The sequence below is a fragment of the Corapipo altera genome, unplaced genomic scaffold (assembly GCF_003945725.1).
Source record: "Corapipo altera isolate COAL_440 unplaced genomic scaffold, ASM394572v1 50, whole genome shotgun sequence".
NCBI lineage: Eukaryota > Metazoa > Chordata > Aves > Passeriformes > Pipridae > Corapipo > Corapipo altera.
Window position 1 is genome coordinate 69,367 of NW_020884889.1, and position 20,196 is coordinate 89,562.

Genomic DNA, 20,196 nt, shown 5'->3' on the forward strand with positions numbered 1-20,196 from the left:
ATGAAAGGCTTCCCCCCCAGCAACTGCCACATGTGTTTTCACTTAAACAAAAAAAAAAAAAAAATCCATACAATTGTGACATCTACTAGGTTTTATTTAGGATGCCACCAGCATGCAAAGGCGGGGTTTCAGTAATATATCTCACCACAAAATTACTCAAATTGAAATGGCATCAGAAACACCACATTTTAAATATTTCATTCTTACAATGACTGCTTCTCACATCGTTAAAAACCACTACTGCTTTAACTTGTTTGTTTAATGCCTCAATTAGTATAGAAGTTAGAAAAATGCTAATTAACGTTGTGAAATTATTTACCGACAGCTTGAATCTACAAAGGCAGGAACTCGCCCAAGGCAGCTGGTACAGAAGGCTCTTGAAACAGATTGTGGAAAAATCCTAGAGATGACTCCAGGAAAGGTAGAGAGCACCAGTTGGGACATGCAAGTGACTCTTGAGGGGAGGGGAAGAGGGGAATCCAAATTTTATATTATATGGGCAGACCCGGAAATAAAATAATTCCTCACATTTAACTCTCAAAGAATCACTTCAGGTTTGTGTCTCACAATCACAGGATGGGTTGGGTTGGAAGGAGCCTTAAAACTCATCCCATTCCACCCCCTTGCACGGGCAGGGACACCTCCCACTGGACCAGGTTGCTCCCACCTGGATTTGAGCACTTCTGGCATCTAATGCTCCTGAGAAGTTACCCAATGTGTTCTTTATAACTGAAATATCTGAGAACCAACTAGTTCACAAGAGACTAACTCGGAGTCCAGGGCATTCCTCCTCCCTAAATCCTCCCTGATCTTCCCAAGACTCAGAGCAATATCAGGATCCATCCCTTGCATGGAGGCACTTCTGCAGTGTGAACCAAACCAGTTCTGACACCTGCAGCTCTCATGAGAGAAAAGAAGGTTTTTTTTTGAAGGATCATCCAGCCATCATTTATTCCACAATCTGGATGGAGATTGTTTTCTGCTCCACAAGAAATCCATCCCCAAATGCCCTGGTGGTGTTTTAGAGCTGCCCATTGTGCAGGATTGGGCTGTAAGCATTTTTCCAGGCTGGATCAGGAATCCTGGGCTTTGCACACTGACAAATTCTTGGACAAGGTTTCACCTCAGGACAATTCTCGGCACTTCTAATAACAGGACGGTTGCAGTGGCACCAGCACACGCTGCCCCTGGAATGCCCATCCAGCAGGTTTGGTGCCAGCACTGAAAGCACTTCACTAATTCATGGACTCATTTACTGAAGTCACTTTTTGCAGCATGTTCCAGATTTAATTAGTCCAGTGGAACATCAGCAATTTTACACCACCAACTGTAACGTTCTCCCCACAGACACACACCAAAAAAAAAGTGATAAAACTGTGAGTTTTTAAATATGAAATGTAAGAATGGCAGTTGTGAGAAGAAAAATGTAAAAAGGCCAGTGAAATCTGCTGGGCCCTGCTGAGCTGTGATGCTTTGTGTCCACACTCACAGCTCTAAAGGGCCACTCTGTCCTGAATGTCACATGCTGGGTACAAGTCAAAGCCAAGATAAGGTTTGTCGAGTCCCTGAAGTCAGGAAGAGCTCGAAGTCTGAAGTTTGGCCAAATCAACAAACAAAAATCTTATAGGATGTCTTGATCTCGTTATCTGAGCCCTCAGTGAGTCACAAAGGTGGGTGGGGGGTGAAGAGGGAGAGCTCACACCACAAAAACGTGAGCGCACTGATCTGAGGGAGCACGTCCTATCTCCTGCCATCAAGGAATTCCATCAAAAGAAGGAACAGTCCAGTGCTGCTGCACCAAGGGCTTTCTGCACAATTAAACCTGCTTATCTTTCAGATCTTTCAAAAGCACAAACTGCCAAGGTTTGAGCAGCCACTTACTCTCCCGATCTCCGCGGTCCAGGAGACAACGATTGTGTTTGGTACCGTCGTGGACAACCTGACGAGTGAGGTAATGTTGATTGGTCTGCTGGGGCGCTTTGGTTCAACACCATTTTTGGTTGGTGGAAGGTAGCCCTGGAAATCAAAGCATTTCATCTCTCAGATACACAAAAAAAAAATAAAAAATTCAGCATTGCTTTTGTCTTCTTCTCACCACGACCCTGCCCGAGCTGCGTCCCACCCAAGCCAGGCTTCCATTCAAACAGAGAGAGGGATCAGACAAAGTATCAGGTGTTTTAGAAGCTCTTTCTCCTCACAGAGAAGTCTAAAATCCCTGTCCATTGAATATTAAAAGGCCTCTCTCAGCAGTGCTACTGAACCTGCCTGGCCAACACTGCCCACTCCAACCCTCTGTGCTGCCCCAGGACTGTCACTGGGGTTTGTCAAACACACAAATACACTGGCATGGCTTCTGGAAATTAATCTTCTCCTAAGAAACAATGTACCTAATCTTTTCTAGTCATTCAAACACTCCAGAACATGAAAACAAAGGTTAGGATAAATTTTCAGGCTAATTTCTGCCAGACAATTCCTAATGATGCTACCCAAAAACGTGTATCAAAAGAACATCTTACTTACTGGAAGGCTGCATGGTTTCCCATTTACTTTCACACACAGATTGGGTGGGAAGTGATCTTCTTGTGGACAACTGGTTTCTGATAAACAAAACCTAAAAGCAAAGAGCTCCCATCATCTTTCACTTTTAAAGTGACTTCTCTTCCTAGAAGGAATTTGTTTTCCATTGAGCAATGAAAGCACGACAGGTCTTGCTGAACACAGTCCTCAAATTAGCTGGACACATCACTGAGCAGGAAAGCCCCCCAAAATTACAAGATGGTTGTAGGTTCCTCCTCAGACTCCCTGAGTTCCTCCCACTGACTGACTCCTTCCCACAGGCAGGTTCCTGCTACAAAAAGACAGCTCATCCCAGTTTCTTTTCTGCCTTTTCTCCAGATCCCTTGACACAAGTCCAGAATTTCACAAAGGACTAAAGTTAGTCTCTTCCACTGTCCTTCCTCCAGGCAGCTGTTGAGGCACAGCCATGGAACCCTCAGGCCTGTGGTAGATCTTTTAGTTCAGGCAGTTTAATTTATTTACTGAAGTTCAAACAGGCTTATTTGCTGCTGGATCCAAGACAGGACACACCCTTCCCTGTCCCAGGCCAAGATAATGGACAATAGGCAAAGGACCAAGAGCCTCTGAGCTCCCCTGGATTCCTTCCAGGGGACCTGTCCCATCCCATCAGGGTACAGTTTCTCAAGGCAGCTGCTCCCAAAAAGGGGGAGCTGCCTCTGTCCCCCTTTTCCCTCATTCCCTTCTCATATCCCTTTGTCCATCCAATTCCACACGGAGCCAAACCAACTTGCTGATACAGAGGATTTCATCAACTTATAATAAACTTGTGGAAACCTCTAAAATAACCAGCAGGTTCAGACCCAGTCTGGTGATTCCCAAAGTGTTGCCTAAAGAGAAGCAGCCCTTGAGTTGCCATGGCCATGGAATTCTGTGCCTGACAGCTCTGCCAGGAAAAACCCCCTTCCCTGCCCAGAGATTTTGAAGGCCCAGGCACATGGAATCTGCCAGGGGAGTTACAGGAAGGAGGATTCACACAATCTACAACCACTAACAAGAAAATCAACCAGGATGAGGCTCTTCTCCACCCTGGAATGCCTGACCTGCTGGATAACATATGGCTGATCCAGCTGAAAAACCAGCAGCACGGAGAACAGGCAGTAACACACCTACCTTAGCTGGACCTGTACTGTGAAGTCACATTTGGTCCCAGAAATATCCCTGGAAACAACAGAACACACGTTAAAACACTGCTTTTCACAAGAGATTCATCAATATTACAATAGAGATTCCTCCAGAGTTTGCCCTAAGTTCAATGTATATATGATATATATCACACTTTGGTGCTTCTGGTCAGTCAAACCACCACTCCCAGGATACATTAAAAGGCACAGTTTTTATTTTTCAAGGTAAATAAATCAATTACATTCTCATCTGACTTCTGCCACTTCCTTTTTTTTTTTTTTGTACACCATAAAGAAAATCCTGATAGGTCACTAAAAATACCACCTTTATAGTGAATAAATTATAAAATACCATCTTTGTAGTGAATAAAGTATAAAATGCCATCTTTATAGTGAATAAAGTATAAAATACCATCTTTGTAGTGAATAAAGTATAGAATGCCATCTTTATAGTGAATGAAGTATAAAATGCCATCTTTATAGTAAATAAAATATAAAATGCCACCTTTATAGTAAATAAAGTATAAAATACCATCTTTATAGTGAATAAACAGAACTTGAGAAAGGATCTGGCTGGTGGCAAGGAAGGGCTGCAGGAGGTAGAGTTCTGAATTTGGACACAAGAGAAACCCACCCAAAACACCCCAAAAGTGGGGGAGTTTATTCCTCCCCTCCTCACCCCTCTGCTCCCCATCAGTTCACACGGAAAGGGGAGGAGAACTCCCCTTCCCTGAGCACTGCACACACCTCACAGTTCAAAACTAAAGGGGTGGGATGCTAATTCCTGCTTTAATGCCTTTTTTTATGGGAATACTGATGGAGGCCACTCACATGGAACTGCTGATTTGCTGCACTTGCTGCGGCGTCAGAGCGAACGCAAAGCAGGTTTCTCGAAATCGCTGACTATTGTCTGAGGCTGCAAGAGAACAGAGAGCAACTTCAAAAAGACCCTGCACAGGGATCCATTCACATCCTTTTTCATTAAATACACACAAATAAACTCGTTTTTACAGCCACATCTGCTCCTGTAAACAGCTTCGGAGCCGACGAGTCGCCGCTTCGCCCCTCCTGTAAATAAAAACAGGGTGAACAAACTTTACGTGCAGATAAAATGTGCATTCAAGAAGTGGTTAAAGGAAAATATAGATTAAAATAGTGATACAGACAACAGCAAAGCTGAGGGGAATCAGCTTAAAACTTTTATCAGTAACTGAATGTCAAATGTTCTCTGATATCAAATGAATTCCTAGGAATTCTCGTCCATCGCTTTTTTATGTCCTTGAACACCCAAGATCATGGATCAGCCTGTAAAAGTTCACAGAGGGACTGAAGCACAACACATGCAACTTCTCCCATTTCAGGAAGGTATTTTATGGAGTTAAATGCACTAAAAGATATGTAATATGCCAAGAACTCGTGAGACATGCAACTATAAAATCTGCTTTTAAAGCCCTCCCGTAGTGTCCCAGAACAAAACAAACACTGCTCAAGAGTTAATGCTCCTGCTGAAAATCAAAGTCATGTTAAATATCTCCCAAACAGTGCTTTTATCTAAAACAAATCCCTTCCCAGGGCTACAGGCACCGAGAATGACACACTGGCAATGAAAATGGCTTTTTAAAAAAATAAATTAAAAGAAAGAAGCATCTCCCCAGAGAACTGTTCCACACTCTCATCAGCACACACACTGAAGTGCAAGTTAAAGCAGCTTTTCATTCAACTCCATTATTCTTAATAATTTTATAAGGCTATGAATAAATACATTGTGCATTAAACACTCAATAAATGCATCAATTTTTGGTTTACTATAATGCATTTCCTGACTCAGTCCTGAGTGACAGATGAGTGAAAACTTCAGGGGGAGACTCCAGCTCCTCTGTTCAAAGCAGCATGTGGTAGGTTGGAACCAACAATAGCAAAGACATTGAGTGAGTATAAATATTCACAGCAGCAATCTCCCAAAATTTACATTTCTGTCTTTCTTGCATGACAGTGCTACAATCTATACACTCATTACATTATGTAATAGGTAATAATCATTATTTAGAATATATTTTATGTATTATATATATATCAATATAAATTATATATTATGATCAGCTGCTCCAAAGCTGGATGGGCAGGAACAGGTAACAAACTTCTGGGACAATACCAGCAACAGGAAACCTTCTAAAAACCATAAATTATTTCTATAACTTGCTATATTTTGATATCCATACATTTCCTCTCCACCAGCCATGGCAGCAAAATGTGAGAGTCTGCAGGAAACAGAAACACAATGTGCACAATTAACAATGAGAAGCTGTTTGAACATTTGGTTTTCAATACAGTTTTACACCTATTTTTAGTTATCAATGGAAAAGTCAGAATTACATATTGTCATCAACAAAAGCTGAATTAGCAAAGCTAAAGCACTGCAGAACTGAAGGAATTCCAGGTATTATTTCCTAGTGTTCCATGGGTTTATCTGCCTGGTTTATTTTCCTCCCGTGGATTATTTGCTTTACCCCACAAACTGTCAATTTTGGCTTTATTGAAAAAGTTTTGGAAGGTTTTTGTCAACTTTTGCTGTGAACTCCAACACCTTTAATTAAAGGCTGCTGAACATTTCACTAATGCTACATTCATTTAAACCTTAATTATCCAAGAAGTCAAACAGGAGCCATCAAAATTCCAACCCCAAATTTCCCAAGTGATCCTTTTCCCTTTCACCTGTTCATCTTTTTGCTTTCTTTGGCTTTACAGCAGCCCCAGCTGAAGGAATCCAGCAGGGAATAGGGGAAACAGGAGGAACTGGATCAGGAAAACTATGACAGAGTTGCCATCACGGGACAAAGATCCCGAAATTCAATCCTTTTTCCTCTTGTTAATACAAGACTTATTTTCCCTTTATAACAATATGTGATTTTGAGAAGTGGGTTTCCAGAATCGTTAAGGTTGGAAAAGACCTCCAGGATCATCATGTCCAACCTTCAACCAAACACCAACTTGTCAACTAAACCATAACTAGTTTTTTGAACACTTCCATGGGTGGTGACTCCACCACTTCCCTGAAGAACTTTATTTCAATACTTCAATAGTCTCTCAGTCAAGAAATTTTTCCTAATATCCAACTCCTGCACTGGCCAAATTAAAGCATTTCTACACTCAATTGGGAGGAAATCTAAAAGTATATTTTTGAGTGATGCCATAGGAGTTTCCCCAATCCCAAATGCCCTCGTGAGCCAAGTTCTACCACGTTGGGAAGACAGGAAATAGCCACTGCTGGAACCTAAGGAAAAAAAGCCTCCAACATATCTTCCTGTGGTTTGGGTTTTTTTTAATTTTCAGTGGTTTTGGTGCAGTTCATGTTGTGCCATCTGCTGAAGTGGGGACATGGAGTGAGAGGACAATGGCTTTGAGCTGAAAGAGGGTGGGTTTAGATGGGATACTAGGAAGGAATTCTTCCCTGGGAGGGTGATGAGGGGCTGGAATGAATTTCCCAGAGAAGCTGTGGCTGCCCCTGGATCCCTGGAAGTGTCCAGGGCCAGGTTGGAGGGGGCTTGGAGCAACCCTGGGCTGGTGGAAGGTGTCCCTGCCCGTGGTTGGAACAAGATGAGCTTTAAGTCCCTTCCAACCCAAACCATCCTGGGATTCTGTGACATGCCCTTGCCTTACTGACTGTGAGTAAAATCCAGGAGCTGCTGGATCGATGGTCCCAGTGCTGGGATGTTCCTTCAAACCAGCACTAACCCCCACTCCCTGTTCTCCACACGTTGTTTTTGTGCACCAGCAATCCCGGGATTCCCAAATTGCAAAGAAGGCAGAAAAAACTTGTTAAATAGGCAAAGATGCTCCAAACACCAATAAAATATCACAAAACTCTTGACAGACTGAACAGGACAAGAACTACATCACTCTAAACTACAACAGCATCACGGTCAGGCCCTTCAACCACCACCAGGACACAACTCTGCCCCTTGGATGTGGAACCACAACTGTGGAGTTGCATCTAAAAGGAAGATAAAATATGGTTTTTCTTTGTGGTTTTCTCTAATCTTCTCCTTTAGCTTCTTTTTAGATCCATATCTACTCCTTCTAGACGTGTTTACTCTAAAAATGATGCGTGAAAATTTCAACCAACCACATTAATCAGAGCTCATTTAGCAGCTTGACCATTAAACACAAAGATTCCAAGTGACTGAAATGCCTCTATGTCCAAGGGCTTGAGATTTTTCAAGGAAGTGGCATTGGAAATCTGGAATTTAAGTATAGAAAAGCTGCTGACAGATTTCTATTAATGCAGCTGGTGTAGCAGAACAGCAAACAGACTCTGGCAAGTCAAGCTCATCCTTTACTTTTAAAGTTCTGGAGTTTGATTAAAACCAGAACTATGCAAATATATAGTTTCATATGAGAAAACCATTTTGAGGGCCAGAAACACAACCATGCCCTGCAAACAACTATTATTATTTAACAACAGAAAGGCAAAAATAGCTCTGCAATCGAAAACCAAGTGGATTAAAATAGAATTTATAATCCAATAAAGCTGAAATCAAGCCAGGACAACAGAATTAACACGGACATTCTTAAGAAAGATGCCAGGAATGTTTTTTTGGAGGGTTGGGTTTGGGGTTTTTTCCATAACTATGAATTATTAGATATTATAACCTTTTCTTTAGCACTCTCTGAAGGGAACAGAGCTTGGAGGATGAGTTAAGAGGTTTACAGGCCATGTCTCCTTTGCAAATTTAGAAAGGAGGGGTGTTTAATGGACTTTTGTTCTTTAAATTGAAATTAAATTAATGAAAGTGCAGTAATTTCAAAGAAATACATGAAGCACAAGCATCACTTTAGCCTGCTGCTCAAAAATTCCCTGAATAATTCAGAAATCTGAAAGGGTACGTTTGGAGAGTGTAACACAAAGCTCTGCAAGCAGAATTGTGGCATTAAATGAGTGTCAGCAAGAACAGTTTCAGTGTATAAAATCCACATCTCATCTTACTGGGATCTCACTGGTTTGGAGGGGGGAGTATTTCCTACTTCTTCATCCATCCAGCTTAAATCCAGGGAAGGCAATGAAGAAAATCCATGTTTTCTTGTAAACTTGTACAGACACTAAGAACCAGCACAGGCTCAGCTCCGTTGCCTCTGCAGGTCCCACTAATTAGTAAAACACACTCAAAAATGCCTAAAATGCTGCAAAAACATGGCAGAGTTTTTTCTTCCAAGCTCTTCTTTTACCAATTCCTGAATTATTCCAAGCTTTCCATCAGGTCACGATCCAAAGAGAATATGGGATTGATGGATATTAACTGAGAGGGGCCCAATTCTGCCTTCCTGGTTGTGGAATTCCTTAAAATATTTCACATGAGTAAAGTTTTCAAAATCTGAGGGGAAACTATTTTAATATATTTTAATTACTGTACAGTTAATATATAGAATATATAATTAAAAATGTAATTAATGTATATAATCTATATCTAGTTTATATATAATTAATATGCTTTTTAATATGTGGCAGTATCATCCACAGGTCCAAAACACTCAAAATCCTATAGAAATATATAAATAAATATATGTATATATACATAATCTATCCATCACTTACATAAGTAATAATGGTACATAAAAGACATTTTCCACCAATTTTATTCTTTATTTTGGAAAACCCCTCCAGCACTAGAGTGAAAAAAGGAACCCAGCTTGAGTGGCTGCATTTTCTACAGCTCTAAAAATATTCTGTTCCACCTCACCAGTACCCAGGGCTAAAAATAGCCACACAATCTTTCTGCAGCAAAATACCTCTTGCTGTCTTGAGAAAAAACCACTCTCTCCATTCCCATTCAGGAACAGCCACCTTGAAATCTTTAATGAATCTTCAGATATCACGTTGCTGAGGTGGAGACATTTCCTGATGCTACAGCAGCTGACCAATAAACTGAGGTTAATCTTCCCATAAATCATCACCAAGGGCAGCTTATCAAATACTAAAGAGAATATTTTACCTCCTAATAGAGAGAGAGACCTTGACTAAAATTAAACTTGCACTTTACACCACAATTATTACCTGAGCTATCACTCACTTGGCCCATTCCCAATGATTTCCAATAGCAGGGTGTTTATTTCTGAAGGCAGAAATAGTTCTGTTAAATAAGAGTGTGAGGACTAGAGCAAATTTTTGCTGCATGCTGTAAGATAAACAAGAGATGCCTAATTGCTTATTCACTAACTTAATACACTGCAGAGTTTGGATTAGTTACATTTAAATTTCATTAATAATATTAACCAGGAATCTGAATATTGTAGTAGATGTCAACCCCACACATAAATATTTTACATATAAATATATGTGTGTGTGTATATGTATAATATCTGTCTACAACTTCCTCACAAGGATCTGAGGGAACAGCTGGAGTTGTGCCAGGGGAGGTTTAGGTTGGATTATTAGGAAAAGGTTCTTCATCCAGAGGGTGTTTGGGCACTAGAACAGGTTCCCCATGGAAGTGGTCATGGCCCCAAGAAGTGTTTGGACAATGTTCTCAGGGACAGAGTGGGATTGTTGGGGCCAGGAGTTGGACTGCATGATCCTTGTGGGTCCCTTTCAACTCAGCATATTCCATGATTCTCCAATTCTTGCTTGTCTTCCCTGGATACATAAAATACCTCATTTTTAGGCATCTTGCTTTTTCTTTGTATCCACTTCGGTTCAATCCTCTTCCAAACACCTCTCCTGAAAATTTAATCGCTGCCTCCAAACCACACCAAAATTCCTGTGTTTAGACTGAGGCCCAGAAAACATTTAGCTTTGAAAATGGTAAAATTCAGGCAGGCTTTGGATGCTGTCCCATGGCAGCAGGAGGCAGGAAATCCGTAACCCAACACCCCAGACCCGCAGCTCCTCATCCCGCCCTCTGCCCGGAGCCTCTCGGATCCCTCCTGACCAGGGTTCATTTCTCCATGAATGAGGTTTCTCCATTTCTCCATTTCTCCATTTTGGAGGTGGGATCCAACGCTGTGTCCCTGCTGGAATGACTTTATTCAAGCAGGATCCAAGTGGGAGACAAGCACTGAGAGGACCCACCTTGACGGGGGATCTGCATCTGGGGATGCACCGTCAGGCCTTTAAACCCACCCCAATTTCTGGAGTTCCTGGGTAGTAACCAAGTGTTTCCACATCAACACTTCCTGTCCTTTAACCACAACCTCTGTCATCTCCTGGAAGCAGCAGCAGAGCCTTGCAAACCACCACCCACCATTCCCTCCGTTCCCTGCTGCCGTTAAACGCGTTTGGAGCGCGCGGGATCAGCCTGGATCCCTGCTTGGAGCCACCCTGTCCCCTGCAAGGCTGGAAAAGCTTCTCACTAATCACCAGAGCCATGTCAGGCCATGCCAAAGCAGGGCTCTACCCCCCACCCCAACAGCCAAGAGCGTGTCCTGCACAAGGCACAAACTCCTCCAGCAGCTCGGCCGCTCCAGCGCCAGGAGCGATCCCACATTCCTGTTCTGTCTCACCTTGGCCATTTCCCTCCATTTCCAGCACTCACCACAACAGACGCTGCATAACCTTAACATTTCAAAACACTTCAAAGCTACTTGAGGGGAAGCACTTTAGTAAACACACAGACCCTTCTTGCCTTGGCAGTTTTGAGGAGCCCTTGACCCACTTCCACGGGTCCCAACTGCGCTCCCGAACACCCTGAAGTGACACTGCCACGTTCTTCACCTTGGAACAGATGAGAAGCTGAACCCAGGGTCTGGGCATTTATCAGTTGCTGCATTTATCACTTCAAATCATCTTTAGATTCTGTCCAACTCACAGTTAATCCTCAGGAGGAACAGGCAGAGCCACACCGGGGGTGGGAAAGGCAGGGAGTAAAGAGATGTGAAGGAGCTTATTTGAAATAGTGCCTAAATATATACATGAAAATAGCCTGGAAATACTCCAAGGGCTACAATTAATCCATAAATATTATGTATTTTATAAGTCTCTCTGATATGTTGTACAAACAGAACAGATCAGCTGGAAACTCTGTGCAATTGGACTGACATTTGTGTTTGATTATTTTTTCAGTCAGTCATGTATTGGAGCATTTCTGAAGACCTGCAGTGAGGACTGAGGGACAATTTCATGTCAATCTGTGCCAGAATTCCCCACCCTCCCAACCCACTTCTGTGGGATCAACACCCACCCACCCACCCGAGCTCCCCCCTCCTGAGCCCACACATCTCCAGTGCACATTGTGCCAGAGGGAAGGAACATCACTGGATCCTCCTTACTCAAACTCAGTCACTTGAGATACCTAAATAAATGTCCCAGCACTCAAATGCTGCCATTCAGGCTTGAATATTTTAGTTTCTTCCTAAGAGCACCAAGCCTTAAACACTCCAAAGCAGCAGCACGAAGAAGGCAGCACTGCCCCATCCCTACACAGGGGATCCTGCTTTTAGAGGAGCCTTCCTCTCAAAAAGAAAGTAGCAAGTTTTATAAACCTGACAGAAAAGGGCAAAAAATTCAGTTTAAAGTTCATTATTAGACAACAGAGTCCCTAATAAGCTCTTCACCAGGGTTACCACAACCTGTACATGGTTTTATCATCTGGGGAGGTGAAAGGATCTCTAAAAGACTTCCAAGTCCCAGCAGCATTTCCAGCAACTCCTGAGGGATCTCAACATCTTGAGGGCAAGAGGAAATCTTAAAAACTACCTATGGCAACAGCAGAGCTTCCTCCCCTGTGTGATGTGAGCAGCACTGTGAGGCCTCCAGTCCCCCAGCACCGGGAAGGGACTCCAGGTTTACACTCCTTTCTGGTTATTAATGGATTATCACATGTCTCGGGTCAACCACGGGGTTTGGGGTAATTCCTTTCATGAGAATTGTGGAATATCTTGAGTTGGGAGGGACCCACGAGGCTCATCGAGTCCAATTCCTTATCAAATTATCAATTCTCAAAAAAGATATCCCAATTTGAAGTTGAGTAAGGGGAGGTTTAGGTTGGATCTCGGGAAAAGGTTCTTCCCCCCGAGGGTGGTTGGGCACTGACCAGGCTCCCCAGGGCAGGGGTCAAGGCTGCCAGAGCTCAAGGAGTATTGGGACAATGCTCCAGGCACAGGGTGGGATTTTAGGGTGTCCTGTGTGGGGCCAGGAGTTGGACTCCACCATCCTGATGGGTCCCTTCCAACCCAGCATATTCCATGATCCTGGGAAAGCCAAGTGGCTTCCTAAATCCATTCACACCAGAGCAGTGGTGTCTGAAAACATCCCTATCCTGTCAGGTCCTGGAATTTTGGTGATCTCAGTTCTCTGCATGAGGAGATTGAGCAACCAGCTGAAGTGAGCCTCATAAATTATCCTCCTTTTTCTGCAGCACAGGAGTTACAGTTGGTTACAGCTCTCTCAGACTTAAAAGAAACAAGACTCTTGCCTATGGAAAGATTCTCTATAGGTGAACCTGAGGCCCACTGTATGCAAATATGAGCTGAGGCCAAAAAAAGAAACCCAAGTGCTCTGTAATTCTAGTTGAGCTCCAGCACAGGAACAAGGCAGAGCTAATATTTCACCCTCTTCTTGCACAATTAAAAGCTGCAGGGCCGGAAGTCAGAAAGCTCAAGCCTGAGCTTAGAAAATAGTGTTTTGTTGAACTTCCTCCCACAAAGTACATTTAAAAAAATAATAAACACAGAAGACAGTAAAAGCGTGACTTTCATATAAACCATAATACCAATTGCACAGAGCAAAAGATCAGCTCGCTGATATATGAAAGGCAGAAACACTTGCCAAGTAAAACTTGCAGCCTTTCCAACCCAGATTTCTAGTGCCCTGAATTGTTTAATTGTTTAATGGCTGTACCTTGAACTACAGTCACCCTGAAGATTTCAGTCAGCTCGGCTGCAAGAGCTGTCTCCCAAAAGGCAGCCTGGCCAAGTCAGGCAGGGGCACTCCTTAGTGAGCACCAATGGATCCTGGAGGGCAGGCAGCAGGGGCAAAATTCCACTGCTTGGAGAAATCCTGCTAGGAGAGCCCTCAAATTAAGAAATAAAACTAAGCCCTCAATCAAGAGAAGGCTCAGTAGAGGTACTGGAAGCTCCTTCCACTGGTGGAGTCTGGAAACATGCTGGATATAAGGAATATTGATGGATATTTGTCTCCGCCTTCCAGAAGGCTGCAGGGAAAAACCTATTTCTGTTGCCCTGATCCAAGTTTCAGTGTTGTGTCCACATCACTGAAAGCTGAAGCAAGAGCAAATAAATTAGGATGATCATCCCTATGGCATCTGGACAGCTTTTAAAAGAGCAGGATAGTCCAGAGTCTCTTTAATCCTTTAAATTGAAAAGAAAAGGGTAATTTCCCCTTATAGGTAAGTAAAGACCCCTAAGCCAGTTAAAGTGTTTTTTGGAACAACTACACAGCTAAAGCAATTAGGAATGACATTTGCTGGAAGAGGAGGCATTTTTAAGATGTTGTTTAACTATCTCATGTCCTTCCCATAATAATCTGGCAAATTCTGGTCCTCGTTACTCATCTCACAGCAAACACATTTCACCACACAAAAGAGATCTTATCTCTTGGGAGTTACTTTTAGAAAATGCTTAAAAAACAACCAATTAGCAGAGTCTGTGCAGTAGGGGGGGGGTGGCTGGAAACAGGGGGGAAAATAAGTGAAAGCTGCAGTTTCACTTGAGAAACCAACAACCAAAATTCGCCTCTTTAAAGGAGTTCCCATTAGAAAAACAACCAAGAATCACAACAACAAGACAATTTTCAGACATTCCATCAAGGCCTAACTGGACAGCTCTTCCTGCAAAATGACAAAGCCTTAGAGTCACTTCAAATCCTGGTTAACCATGGGCAGAGTGCTGATGGTGGGTACACCCACCCCCCAGCAGCCCTTCCCAGCACACAGAGCTTTCCCAGTTGGCCTGGACACAAACCCATCCACTCGAGATGCTTTCTCAATTTGGCACTGAGGATGACTAATAAAACATGGATCAAATTCAACAGCTCCACAGAAAATGAACAAATCTCTCTTTGTCTCACGCCAACAATGCCCAAGGAAGGACTGGACGTGGCACTCAGTGCTCTGGGCTGGGGGACAAGGTGAGGACTCGATGATCTCAGAGATCTTTTCAGACCTAAATGTCTCTGGGATTCAGCCAGACATGCTCAAGTAAAGATCCTGGTGAGAAGGGTACAGGTGGACAAATCCCTGCATCCCCCAGTGCCACGAATCCCAGCACATCCACTTTAATCCCAGTCCAGAGCTACATTTTGAGGAAGCAAGTGTGAGAAGGCAACATCTATTTCCTCCCTTTGTTCTTAGCATTCAAAATAAGAGTTAGCACATTTAATTTCCTTATCTGTTATTCACATTAGCTGTGTACTACCCACCTACCTAAAGTATTTGGGTACAGAATGCATGTTCAAGTGCCCTGCTGAGCAACTCCCTGCCCTGAGGCTTCACCAAATTATTGCTTTTCAAATTAATAATCACTCCTCCACGGGACACAAGACTACAGCAGCAAACCTTCCCAGCTGTTGACTTGGGAAAGACCAGGGACAATGCCATCCAAAGATGTGCTTTGCCCAGTTTTATGTAGTGACTGGCATTTCAGAAGGATGTAAATATCCTCAAATCACACAAATTCTCTTTCTCACACGTTTGTTTTTTTTTTCTCTTCCAGTAGGTTCCATTTTAAGAGCACAGATTTCAAGGTTTATTCAAAACCCCACAAGGGGTCAACAGTTCCTGCTTGTGGGGGAGGGAAACAGCCAATTCAAAAGTTCCTTATCCCTGTCCCATGAGTAATCTGATGGGAAAAAGCCAGGAGGAGATGCTGAAACACTGGCTGAATGCCAGGGAGACGTTCTGAGTGCTTGCAGAATGGATCTGCCATCAGAAAACACACCAGGGGACCCAGAAACTGGACATCTGAGCAAACCCACAGGGCTGGCAGCAGTGAGAAGGATCCCCAAACCATTCAGGGCAAATATTCAATGAATAATTTAAGATTTTGTAAAAGTATCAGTAACTGTATAAATGGAAAAAATTAATCCAAGCCTGCTGAGCAGAGTGGGGAGGTCCTGGCACAGGTTGCCCAGAGAAGTTGTGGTTGCCCCTGGATCCCTGGAAGTGTCCAAGGTCAGGTTGGACGGGGCTTGGAGCAACCTGGGAGAGTGGAAGGTGTCTCTGCCCACGACAGGGGGTGGGACTGGATGTCTTTAAAGTTCCCTTCCAACCCAAACCATTCCATATATGCATGGACACTGAAGCTCCCTCTGCCCCCAAATGCACAAGAAAAAAAGCTTTTTAATAGTATTACTTCAGAAAAACAAAGACACCTGCAGCCAGAACTCCCATAAAAACCCCAAAAGTACCCTTTAAGTTAACAGAAGGGACAGAAACTCCTTACAAAGGTACCTGCTTGGAATTCCAGCCACTTCCATCTTCTTACCCTGACAGAGTCCACAAAAGGGGGAGAACATCCCACTGTGTATCAACTCCTGAGGCAGTGAGATATGGCAGAGCTTGAATCCTGATCTCTCCATTTGGGGCTGCCTTGTCTGACACAGAGCTGACAGCAAAGTGCTCTTACCACATCTAGGAACAAATGCACTCCATAATTCCTGCATTGGAATGTCTTCTGGAAATTAGAGCATTATTTTTAAGTATTTATAATTTAAAAGTGATGAGGGCACATACTGAGCACGTAATTATCTCGTACCACCAGCGTTCCCTGGAATGCTTATTAATCAATTAGGTTGTAGATTAAAGTTAAACAGATACAGAACACTTCTGAATAGAATACCTGAACCAGAAGATGAATCAGAGAATCACAGAATCAGCTGGGTTGGAAGGGATCTCTGAGATCATCAAGTCCAACCCTTGATCCAACCCCGCTGTGGTTCCCAGCCCATGGCACTGATGCCACATCCAGTCTCATCTTAGAAACCTCCAGGGATGGAGAATCCACCCCCTCCCTGGGCAGCCCATTCCAATGTTTGATCACTCTCTCTGGAAAGAAATTCTTTCTAATATCTAACTTAAACCTCCCCTTGGCACAGCTTAAGACCCAGCCCTCTTGTCTTGCTGACAGATGACCCAAAACCATCTGGTTTATCCTCAGTGTCTCAGTTATGACAAAACCCGCCGAGGACTGTGCAGGATCCCTCAGAATTCCAGAGGCACCATCCCTGCTCATCCCAGGCCTCCCACAGTTCCTCAGGCTGGCACTGGGAAGCACCTGCTGGCTTTTGTTTACGAGGGATTTCTTTTGCAAAGGGGTTTTTTTCTTTCTTTTTTTTTTTTCCTCACTCACCCACCACCTCCCCGTATCTCCTCTCACCAATCTCCTCCTCCTCCCAGCAGGGAGTGTTTTTTCCAGGCTTTCAGACAGCACAAGGTTCCACCACACGAGCAGAAACCCTCCAGAAAATCAACAGCACCGGTGTATTCCAGCAATCCCACCCTGGAAAGTGCTACAGGGAGAGCCAGAAAAAAAAAATCCCACATCCTTATCTAAAGCTCTGGGAGCATCAGATTCTTCTCAAGTGATTGATACCTCAATACAAAAATCTGCTGCAGGAAAAGGAGCCACAACTCGTGGCAAAAGAACCACGGGTCTCCCCAAATTCACATGTAATGGATCCAGCCTGGAATTCTTTCCCAGCACGGATGAGATTTTCTAAGGCTTGATGGATTTGGGGGGAGTTTTTGGTTTAGTTTGGGTTTGGTTGTTTTTTTTTTTTAATAACTGAAGTCTATGGTTTGTAAGAGCTCCTGAAAGCAGACTGGTTTTTTTCCTTTTTTTTAAGGTTTAGTTTGTTTTTTGTCCAACTCCCCCCTCAAATGTAACGGATGTTTAAAGCATATTTAGTGGCTCAGCTAAAGCAACTAATGAGTGTTACGTAAGATGTCTCTCCATGTAGAACAATCTGTTCCAAAAGTTACCAAAAATAGCAATTCTCTAAACACTGCTGTGATGCAATATTTAACCACTTACTGCATTAGCAGGCCAATTGGTCCATTGTACTTCAAAAAATATATATGCATACTTCAAAACTTAAAAAAAAAAAAAATATAGACTTCAAAACTTAAAAAAGTATATATACACTTCAAAACTTAACATATGTATGTATATATTCAAGTGTTTTTACAATGTTTTCTTACCTAGGCTGGTTATATTTTAAAAAAAGTACATATATATACTTCAAAACTTGAAAAAAGCACATATATATACTTCAAAACTTAAAAAAGTATATATATGCTTCAGAACTTAAAAAAGTATATATACGCTTCAAAACTTAAATAAAGTATATATATGCTTCAAAACTTTAAAAATATATATAATTACATATATGATATATAACATTATAATATATATAATATAGTAGTCTATATAATATCCTATAATAGTCTAATATATAATACATATTATATATTACATATAATATATACAATATATAAAATATAGCCTATATAATATCCTATAATAGTCTATTGAATATATTCTATAGGATATTATATATTATAATACATATAATATTTTATATATAATATATATAATATATAAAATAAAATAGTCTATATAATATCCTATAGAATATATTCAATAGGATCTAATTATAGATCCTACTGATATATCCTATAGATATATAATATCCTATTCTGTAGGATATTACATATTATAATACACATTACATATAATATATATAATGTAAAATACAGTCTACATAATATCCTACAGAATAAATTCAATAGGATCTAATTATAGATCCTATAGATATATAATATCCTATTCTGTAGGATATTACATATTATAATACACATTATATATAATATATATAATATATTATATATATAATGTGTATATATATAATATATATACATACATATATAATGTATAATATATATAATATATAATATATATATATTATATATAATGTAAAATACAGCCTACATAATATCCTATAGAATAGATTCAATAGACTATTATAGGATATTATACAGACCACATTTTATAATATAAATATTATATATAATATGTATAATAATATATATTAGATAGACTATTACAATATATATATGTAATATATATAAAATATAGTGTCTATAACATCTCTAATGTTAATGTAATGTGCAATATGATATAATATACATTTAATATACCCAATATATAATATACACAAACACCCATTGGTGTGTATTCCCCTGTACCATCCCAGCGTTCCCCCCTGTCCTTACCGAGGCTGGTGGGTTTGATCAGCTCGTCCAGCAGGTCGTAGAAGGGCAGTTTCTGCAGTTTGATGTCGGGGTGCACGGGGTGCAGGGCCGAGGTGAGGTGGGGCAGTTCCAGTTCGTGTTTGGGGCCCAGCAGGGACACGGGGAGCAGCGGGGACGTGGCGGGGTGGCCGTCGTAGCCGAGCTGTGGAATGGTGGATGGAGACAGCGTGGCGGGCATGGAGCTCGAGTGCACGCTGGGGATGGACAGGTCTGCGGGGGTCATGATTTTCTGGGGGAACCTCCTCCGGTAGAGTTCTTTGATTTTCATCTGCACGGCGGGGCTGCAGCCGGCCTTGAGCAGGTGCAGGGCTTTCGTGAGCAGTTCGTGTTTGCGGCCGTGCTTGTTCCTCCCCGCGTAGCCCAGCAGCACCTGAAGTTCCGAAACTCGAAGGCTCATAACCATTTGCTTCAAGGGAACAACACAGAAAGTCAGCGTCGGGGCGACAGCATCTCACACGGCAACAGCACAAAGGGGGGGGGTCGGCCCACCAGGCACAAAGTTTTTAACTTTGTTGTGTCACCTCTTTCACCACTTCGTTCCAAGAAACTCCGAATTTCCGCTCTGTCATTTCAGCCCTTTTGGCAGTTCTCCCCCAGCAAACCCTGTGCCTGGCACGGCCTTAAAGCTCACAGGAAAACCCACCTGCAGCAAACCAACGAGTGCTTTTCCCATATAAACCCTCTCACATCCCAGCTGGTTCCCAGGGGAAACATGCCAACAATTCCTAAAAAACTGAACCTGGTCAGCCCTTACAACTGACTTTAAACTTCCAACTGCCCAAGCAGGAACAACTGTTACCAAAACAGGTAGAGCATTGTGGTGGGTTGCCCTTGGCTGGACACCAAGTGCCCACCCAGCTGCTCTATCAGACAGTGCCACTGCTCTGCACCCCCGATTATCTCCAGTACAATGCAAAGCAGGACTTGCTTACACATATATATCTATTTTATACAGCAATTTTTCAAGGGATTTCCATTTCTGAAGGACAGCAATGCTGGGGGGTGGGGGGGGGAAACACTGAGAAAAGGATAAGTTGCCAGTAAAAAATAAAGCTGTAAATGTAATTATTTCTTAATCGCTGTCCTTCAAGTTAAAAGTCCTTCATATTAAAAAGTCAACACCTCCACTGATTATCTCCAGTACAATGCAAAGCAGGACTTGCTTACACATATATCTATTTCAAACAGCAATTTTTCAAGGGATTTCCATTCCTGAAGGACAGCAATGCTGGGGGGAA

At 42.2% G+C, this 20,196-nt stretch overlaps 1 protein-coding gene across 2 annotated transcripts in view; it reads right to left on the reverse strand.

The window, feature by feature from the left end:
• Positions 1-20,196, reverse strand: part of PIAS1 (protein inhibitor of activated STAT 1) — a 54,742-nt gene that overhangs the window by 12,766 nt on the left and 21,780 nt on the right. For both annotated transcript variants that reach the window (XM_027644263.1, XM_027644262.1), the window contains exons 2-6: positions 18,920-19,364; positions 4,530-4,614; positions 3,688-3,735; positions 2,521-2,611; positions 1,882-2,016 (exon numbers count right to left, since the gene is read on the reverse strand). In XM_027644263.1, the coding sequence (XP_027500064.1) occupies positions 1,882-2,016; positions 2,521-2,611; positions 3,688-3,735; positions 4,530-4,614; positions 18,920-19,364 (804 nt within the window). The remainder of the gene's footprint in view (positions 1-1,881; positions 2,017-2,520; positions 2,612-3,687; positions 3,736-4,529; positions 4,615-18,919; positions 19,365-20,196) is intronic.